At 39.2% G+C, this 9,539-nt stretch overlaps 1 protein-coding gene across 5 annotated transcripts in view; it reads right to left on the reverse strand.

Annotated features, from left to right (window-relative positions):
• Positions 1–8,989, reverse strand: part of LOC138748905 (transportin-3-like) — a 62,691-nt gene extending 53,702 nt beyond the window's left edge. For 4 of the 5 annotated variants that reach the window (XR_011348314.1, XM_069909823.1, XM_069909822.1 and 1 more), the window contains exons 1-2: positions 8,916–8,989; positions 682–806 (exon numbers count right to left, since the gene is read on the reverse strand). Coding sequence is in view for 4 of the 5 variants with exons in the window: in XM_069909823.1 (XP_069765924.1) it covers positions 682–798 (117 nt within the window). In the remaining variant the exon portion in view is untranslated. Of the gene's footprint in view, positions 1–681; positions 807–8,882 lie in introns of all 5 variants that reach the window. The other variant, XM_069909821.1, reaches the window with a different exon arrangement.
• Positions 8,990–9,539: the final 550 nt, after the last annotated feature.

Genomic DNA, 9,539 nt, shown 5'->3' on the forward strand with positions numbered 1-9,539 from the left:
AGTATCTGGTTTAGACCCAGGTGCATCAGAGTAAATCACAGTGTAGCAAGCGAAGCTTGGATTCATATTTTCTTTGGTTAACTTTGGACTGTTCATAGTTGAAAGATTGGATTTTCATTGAAGCAAGTTGTTATTTTTTTGACTTGTTGGCTTGTGAAAAAAAAATACATTTAAAAGGAGCTTAAAGGCTATAGAGAAATATTATTTATTGAATATTTTATTTCTCATTTGTTAATGCTTCTTCTGGAAAGAGTTTAACCAAAACTATTATTAAACATTTATTTTAATAAGAAAAAGTTTAACATTACATATGTCGAAAGAAGAGAAAACATGCAGATGTTGTTGAAAATTTTCAATAAATATTTAGTTTGGCCCACGACTTAGTCCAAGTTTTTAATTTTGCCCCTCTGTGAATTTGAGTTTGACACCCCTGATCTAGAATTTATACCCTCTACGTATGTGGCCTTACCTATTAACCAAAATAAATCATTGCTCATTCTCATTAGTTTGAGGATCTTGTCACAGCTCGCTCAATTCGCTTGAGTATCATGGAGAAAAATAAGTACAATAACTGGAATTCCTGTTCATGTAGGTTGGTGAGAATTCATTCCTGGTCTCTTGCCTCAGACAGACCAACATCAGTCTGGCTAACAGATCTATGTTGTATAGAGAATAACTCACCGACTTCTGGAATTCACCCAGCCATGCAGAAGCCCTCTCTTTCCCCTGTGGGTCTGGGTGATGGTACAACGCTTGAACAGCTTGATAAACAGAATCTAAACTGACCTCCCCCTCCATTCTGTGATCTGGAAGGCAACATCAAAAGACAAGTAAATTACACAACCTTGCATCTTGAAAGCTGCTCTAATTTAGGCATGCCACGTCTCACAATATTCCTGTCTTTATGACTGAAGTAAAAACACAATGCTGGAGAAACTCAGCAGGTCAAACAGAATATACAGAAAAGATAAAGATGCATAACCAACATTTTGGGCTTGAGACCTTTATTAAGGTATAGACAAAATGTAGGCAGGCACCCAAACAAAATGGTGCATAGGCCCACAGGCCAGGAAAATAGGTGGATAAGAGAGGGAGGGCCCACCAGCAAACAGGGGGAGGGGGACGGCTCTGAGAATGGAGAGGGGTGGGGAGCTGGAGGAAAGAAGATAGAGGGATGGAGAAGAAAAGGAGAAAGGGGAGTTGATTAGCAGAAACCGGAGTGAATACTAATGACATCTAATTGGAGAGGGGCCCAGACGGAAAATTAGGTGTTGCTCCTCCAATTTACGGGTGGCCTTGTACTGTCAAACCAAGACCACCCGTAAATTGGAGGAGCGACAGTATGGGAGTGGGGCACAGAATGGGAATGATACACCCGTGCCCAATGAAGCGATCTCCCATTCTGCGTCCAGTTACCTCCTGCCTGTGGGTCTGAGCTTCCCCCCACCCCCCTCTGCATCCCCACCATTTAGCTCACACATTGCTGAAGGGTTGAAGCCTGAAAAGTTGGCAAATTTGTGATATAAACTACCCTATTTAACTGCCGAGTTTCTCCAGCGTTCTTTTTTTAAACATACACCAATTTTGAATGCCAAGTAGTCTCCAGTATCTGAACAAAAACTGGCAATGGATTGATTCAGCCTTGGCACACATGGCTACCCATTAACCATTCCCTGATGAACCAGGCCATCAAGCACTTCATTACGGGTATTCAGCATTTGTAGATTATATATACCACAATCTCTGGAACCACATTCAAATCACAAGTTTGCAGTTTACTTACAATTCAAATTAGTATGTACAGTATTGAAAGTTTTTGCTCCTGAAGGAAAAAAATAGATTTTTCACAGAAACCAATGAAGCAAAAGTGATTGTAGATTCATTACCTAAGAGAGGCGAGAAGTGAGTGATGTTTGAAGTGAGAGAAGAAGTAGAAAGATTACAGTAGAAGATATAAAGAAGTATATGTTTTGAGAGAGGGAGAGAATATTAGGGAGGAAAGTTCTAACCCGGAAGATCTATAAATAAGTTAAAATTGCTAATTGGCAGAGATTGAGTAGATCTGAAGCAATAAGAGATAGTATAATATTTCGGGGGAGTTAGTTGGGAGTATAAGTCTAGCTTCTGAGGAGTCATGGGAGCGGATGTGGTTTTGACCACAACTCCGATTGATCAGGGGTGTAAGGATGTATTATCAATACAGGCCAGATTACATAAACTATAGGAAATAAATGATAATTTTTAAGGAATTTTATGCTAAACTTTATCAATCAAAATCTTTAAAAGATAACAACAAAATAAAAGAGTATTTGAGACAAGTTAAATTGCCTGTGCTAAAAGATGCTAAAATTGCCTAATAATTTTTCTGAAATAGAAGTTTATGAGACCATAATGTCTTTACAGAATAATAAAGCACCAGGTGAGGATGGTTTTCCACCAGTTTTATAAAGAATTTAAGGAGTTATTAATACCTGTATTAATACAGGTATTAGACCAAATGAAAGTACATGATTTGCTAGAATCATTTAAAACAGCATTAATAAGAGTAATTCCAAAGAAATGGAAAGATTGTTTATAACCTTTCGTATACATATTATAAAATTGGATCAAAATTATTAGCTAATAGACAAGTTGAATTTTTACCAAAATTAATAAATAAGAATCAAACTGGCTTTATTTAAAATAGAAGAGCAGCAGACAAGATAGTTAAATTTTTAAGTTTGATAAATATAGCACTAGATGCAGAGAAAGCATTTGACAGGGTTGGAATGGGACTTTTTATTTAAAATCTTGTGGAATTCCAAATACTTTTATAAATTGGATAAAGCCAAAAGCAAAAGTGATTACAAATAAACAAGTATCAAAACCTTTTTTGTTAGAAAGGTCTTCTAGACAAGATTGGCCACTATCAACCTTTCTATTTGCATTAGCAATTGAACCATTAACAGAAATAATTAGAACTGATAGAAAAATTAAGGGATTTGAAGAAGGTAATAAAGAACATAAAATTAGTCTATTTGCTGACGATGTTACAGTATATTTAACGAGACCAGAAATATCATTAAACAAGTTGAATGAGAGATTAGGTTAGTATCGGGTTATAAAGTTAATGTTGATAAAAGTGAGGTGATGCCTATGGTAGGTAGGTATTATTCTCAGTGTCAAAGGTTGATAAAATTTAAGTGGCAAAATGATGCAATTAAATATTTAGGAATAAAAATTAATATAAATATAAATAATTTGCTTAAGTTAAATTATTTACCATTATTAAAAAAGATGGAAGAAGATTTGAGAAGATGGAAAGATTAACTAATAACACTAATAGGATGGGTAAATTGTATCAAAATGAATATTTTTTCAAAAATACAATATTTATTTCAATTGTTACCCATCCATGTACCTAAATCATTTTTTTGAAGTTTGAATAAAATGATACGAGAATTTATTTGGAAAGGTAAGATGTCAAGAGTTGGTCTAGAAAAATTAATGTGGAAATTTGATCAGGGTGGACTAAGATTTCCAAATTTTTAGAATTATTTTAAAGCAGCTCAATTGAGATTTATGTCCTCCTGTTATCAATTTCTTTGGAATTACTCTTATTAACGCTGTTTTAAATTATTCTAGCAAATCATGTACTTTCATTTGGTCTAATACCTCTATTAATAACATTGGAGAATCTATCCCAGAACAAATTCTATATAAATGGAATAGTGAGTTGTTTAAGGGGATAAAAGATTGTTTCTTTGGATCATTTTTTTTAAACTTTTCAACAATTAAAAGATAAACATAATATACAAAATAATACAATCTTTACATAATATCATTAAAATTGTATTTAAAAAAAAAAATTGGGAACAGGTTGGAGGCTTCCAAAACAAAGTAAATTTGAAGATAATAACAACAGATACCTTTATGGTCATGAAATTCATTACTAATATGTATATAAAATTACAAGAAACTATGAGGGAAAAAAGATTTATATAAATCAAAAATCAAATGAGAGAAAGATTTAAATATAAAATTCAAGAGGAAATGTGGTCAAAATTGTGTCAAGAAACTGTTACGAATAGTTAAATGTCAGATACCAAATAGTCCAATATAATTTTCTCCATCAATTATATTATACTCCACAAAAATTAAATGGACTTCATTCTAATTATTTCAGTAAGTGTTTTTGATGTACAAAAGAAATAGGGACTTTTTTTTTACATGCAGTATGGTCTTGTGAAAAAGTGGAAAGGTTTTGGAACGATTTGAGTGTTTTACTAGGACAAATTATGAGGATAAGATACAAAATTATCCAAGAATATTTTTACTTGGAAATATATATGAAAAAGATGTAAAGTTGAAATTGGATAAATGTCAAGAGAAACTTTTAAGTGTAGCGATAACATGTAAAACTGAAAATGTAGTATCATTAAGTATATGACACAGTGAAAAGCAAAATTGTATACCTTTAGAAAAATAATATAGTCTAAGGAATCGAGTTGAAAATTTTTTATAATATTTGGAAACCATATGTGGATTTTATGAATATATTTCCATCCACCTCTCAATTAGGGACTATAGGAATAATAATCAATGAATATGTATATGTTAACAACGTTATATATGTAGTAATAGTTGTTCTTTTTTTTCTTTCTTTGGGAGAAAATCCTTTTTATTGTATCCCTCTGCATGACTAAGTGATTACTGTTATATTATTGAAATTTTTTTTGCATTGATACAATGATAAAGAAAATTTTGAAAAATAAAGTATGTACAGTGAATGTTCAGATTCAAAATTTGAAACAACAGAATGTAACAAGTCTTCTTCAACTATGAATTTAAATTTAATGAAGGCAATTTAAAAAAAAACACAACCCCACGTCACTGTTTTCCGGGACTGATTTCATACCCAACTACCAGCTGGTTCATACTGGTGCTAATACCATAGTTTACCCATGGACTCAGTCCGGAGTATATATTATGAAAGGTTAAAAATGGCCAGAGTCCAAAGAGTTAAAAAGGATGAGCATCATGAATTTATCCCTTGATCTTCAGGAGTCTATTTGCTGGCGCTGCTTGATCACCCCTGCATGAATACATCAGGAACCTCTTGGGTCATAATGAAAGCACTTGAATATAATTCTGCGTGGAAGCAGTAAGATCCATGCTTGCATTTATCTACAGACATGCAGCAGAACCCCACGTACACATAGATACTAATATTTTTACAAGGCAGCACTCTCTTACAGAATTAGTGCCCACGGGTCAACAGCTAGTTGTGAAGCCTCTATCGTGAGCAGGGATTGTCTGTGGTTGGGGCATTGAGGGCAGGCATGGAGAGAAAGCTACCTGTTGCCCCTGTCAGTGTGGCCAGATTATTGCATCTGCATTAAAGGAACACCTGACTCTAGGCTGAAAACCAAATAGCCAGGATTGAAATTCAGTGGTTGATGTTATCAAGACCATTGTTCAATTTACACAATGAACAATAACAACATTAAAGGTTGACATGATCACAATTGCCAAAGCTAATAAAGTCATCAGAACAAATAATATTTTTCTAATAACAATGGACCTTGCAATCTCATGGTCCTTCAAATACCATGATGTAACTCTTACACACATTGTGACTTCTCCCTCTAGGATTGCCAGGAGTCTTGACAACTTGAATCTAATAATATAGCCCTTACATGGAAAGACAGAACAGAAGGTTGTAGTTTGCTGGGGAATTCTTACCTCTACAATATCTGTGATGGGGAATGAAATGAAAAAGGAAGACAGCCCAAGATGCAAAAACAACAGTGAATTCCAATGGCTTTAATCCCTACCATTGACATCAGTGCCTTCAGATGCCAATACTCAAGTAAGTGCTGCTGCATTCTGGAATGAGCGAAGGGATTCAATATAGTTAATCATTGGTCTAGAACAGTGGTTCTCAACCTTTTTCTTTCCACCTCCATACCACTTTAAGTATTCACTATGCCAATAGGGATGTGGGTGGAAAGATCATACCTAATTGACTATGTGCACGGTTTCATCACTCTAAAGAAAATGGGCCAATGACCATTTTTCTCAAGCAAAATATTTCAGTAACAATTGGGTCTAGAGAAGCGATTCTCAACCTTCCCTTCCCACTCACATCCCACCTTACTGATCACAGAATCTCGATGGCATAGGGATTACTTAAAAAGGGATGTGAGTGGAAAGAAAAAGGTTGAGAACCACGGTTCTAGAAGCCCAGATCCACAAACAAATGATTTGGGAATAATTGCTTGAACTAAATTCTGCAAAAGGAAAAGAGCATCATTAAGAACAACAACAAGCAGAACTTTGCAAAAACTTCTCTCACTCCCTTGGGAACAAAATCTATTGTCAACCTGTATGCAATCTGTACCCATCTACAACCAAAGTAGTTGACTCTTAGCTGTCTATGAAACTCTCAGATCTTCCAGCACAGAAAGAGGCATCTCAGCCCATCATGTCTGTGCTGACTGTCTGGGCATTCTCCAACCAGATGGTATTAACATCGACCTCTGGTTTCTGCTGGCCTTCTCTCTGTTCTCCCTTCCATCCCTTGTCTTCTTTTCTCCAGCTTTCCACCCCCTTCCCTCTCTACTCACAGAGCCATCCATCCTCCCCCTGCTTGCTGATGTGCCCTCCCTCCCTTACCCACCTATTACCTTTAGGACTGGGCTCCTCCCCCTGCCATTTCTACTCCCACCACTTTGTTCGACTGCCTGCCCACATCTTGTCACATCTTGATGAAGGCCTCAAGCCTGCAATGTTGTTTATGTATCTTTATCTTTGCTACATAAAGTACACTGCTAGACTTGCTGAGTTTCTCCCGCATTGTGTTAACCTCCCATTTATGTTAATCTGACATCTATCCCACTTTTATTCTCCCACACTCCAACAACGCTCCCCAGATTTTACCACAATTTATAATAGCCCATTAATCTGCCAGCACACACATCCATGGGTACAGGAGGAACCCAGAGATCTCAGAGAAAGCCCATGCAGACACAGGGAGAAGACGTAAACCACAATGATAGTTCCTTAGGTCAGGATTGAACCTGGGTCTCTAGCGCTCTGAGGCAACAGCTTAACTCGCCAGCGTCCCACACCTTCTCCTGTCATGCAGAAAGATTGGGATGCAGCACACAAGCATGGCTTGTCCAGCGCCACCTCCCTGTCTTTCAGCTAACAAAGAAACAAGGTTTTAACCAGCATTCTGGTGGACTGTGAATCTTTGAATTATCCGCGTGGATAATTAATAAAAAAAGTTCATTTCAATTCAGCAACAATGTTGGATTTGCATCCTGAAATTGACAGGGAGGGACATGCATGTCAGAGCAACAAAGAGAGAAAAAAATACACAATTGGTTGAACTTGAGATGTTGTGCAGGATAAGGATTAGCTACAAAAACTCAACATCCAGGCCCACAATTCTCTCTCCAAGTGGGTTATGAAAGCATACTCACGGAGTATAATCAAGCAGCAACTGATAGAAATGTCAAGGCACCTGAGGGAGGAATGATGTTTGCTCATTGACTGCCATTCCGATTATTCTTTTCCTCTGCCGTTGTGAATAAAACATAAAGAAAACCTTCCACTGCGTCACACAAAAAATCTGCCGACACCGTGGTTGAAGTAGAAACACAATGCTGGAGAAAGTCAGCAGGAGAAACTGTGTCCTTTATAGAGCAAAGTCAAAGCTACATCACCCACATTTCAGGCTTGAGCCCTTCATCAAGGTTTGAGCAAAATGAAGACAGGCACCCAAATAAAATGGTGGGGGAAGAGAAGAGAGGCAGGGGTAGAAACTAGTCCCACAGGTTATAGGTGGATAAGGGAGTGCAAACCAGCAAACAGGGGAGGGGGGGGGGGGGGATGGCTCTGTGAATGGAGAGGGAAGGGGGGTGGAGAGCTGGAGGAAAGTAGATAGAGGGAATGGAAAGGGAGGGAGAACAGAAACCGGAAAAGTCAACATTAATGCCATTCGATTGGAGAGTGCCCAAACAGAAAATCAAGTGTTGCTTCTCCAATTTATAGGCGGTCTTGGTTGGACAGTTCATGAGACCATGGACAGATACGTAAGTGCAGGAGTGGGGCACAGAATTGAAATGGTGGGCCATTGGGAGATCCCCGACACTGATGCCAACAGAGCGAAGGTGCTCAGCAAGCGATTTCATGCCTGACTCAAGTTGAAAAGACACATGGAAGATCAATGAGCTACCATTGATCTTAACAAAGAAATTAAAGCTAAACTAATTCCTTGTGACATCTTATTTACTAAATGGTCACCGCTGCTCTATTTCCAGCCCCTGCCATTTCTGAGATGACAGCACGTACAATGCTCTTGGTTCAGAGGCAGGATCCTCACTACATGAAATAAGATTTCCACCATGGAAATCATATGTGGATGCCAGGCATAGTTTCATATCACCAGGCACAGTGTCATTGAATACTCACCCCCACCCACCTCAGGGTGCATCAGGGATCATAGGTCACATGGACTCTTACTGTGCATAGAATGTCACTCACTCCGCCCCTGGGTGCCTCGGGGAAGTGCGACCCTATCAACAGGCTACTCGTGGGATCTTGCTATGCACATAAGACCTGTCTCGTCTCCCACCACTAGGGTGCACCTCCTTGGCTGCTGCGGGGACGGGATGGCCATCAGCGCGGACAGGGGCCGCAGAAACCTGCAGGGAGCGGGGCTGACCCCTCGGGAGGCCTGTTTTCTAGAAGGTTCCGCTGGCTGCAGATGCCGGTGAAGACTCACACACACTCCCTCCTCCCCAGGGCCGCACAACTTATTTTTGAAATGCAATTGAGGGGGTGGGATGCACCCCGCCAGGATCCCGGTGCCAACCCGGATCCCCCTCCCTCACCCCGTGTCAATCCGGAGCAGAGTCCTCGCTCACCCTTCCACGATTGCCGGCCGGCAAACCTTCCGTTCCCGGTCTCTCCGACCGCCAGCTCCAGGGCGCCGGCTGATGACCTCACAGCGAGAATCCACCCCTAACTGTCAATCTGCTTCTTCTATTGGTCTGTGCTCGATGATTGACGCGGCTGGTCAATCCACCTTCCGCCCACTCATCCGATTGGTCATTGGCGCCCTTCGCTGATGCCTCTTTGTAGTTGGACTAAATAGACGTCAATCAATCATTAATCGATTGATGATTGGCCACTTTACATCAGACAACATGGAGTTCAATATTAAATATTACGCCTCCTCCTTAAAGCCGAAAAGCTTTTCTAATTACGTTCATGAACTTTGTGGTAACATTTTCGTAAGAAATCAACACGACTTTGTGAATAAAAAAAAATCCTCCGTCACCGTAAGGTTACCTTGGTCCCCGTCCCAGAGCGCATGCGCATGAACGAATACCCAGAGCTGTCAATCAGGCTCACCCTGGCGGAGGCAGGAGCTTCTTTCCAGTGTTGCACGTTGTTAGTTCTCCTTTGAGATGGGGAGGGGTGCATCCCACCCCCTCAATTGCATTTCAAAAATAAGTTGTGCCTCTGCAATGACATGGATTGCACAT

Source organism: Narcine bancroftii, chromosome 13 (genome assembly GCF_036971445.1).
Source record: "Narcine bancroftii isolate sNarBan1 chromosome 13, sNarBan1.hap1, whole genome shotgun sequence".
Taxonomy (NCBI): Eukaryota; Metazoa; Chordata; class Chondrichthyes; order Torpediniformes; family Narcinidae; genus Narcine; species Narcine bancroftii.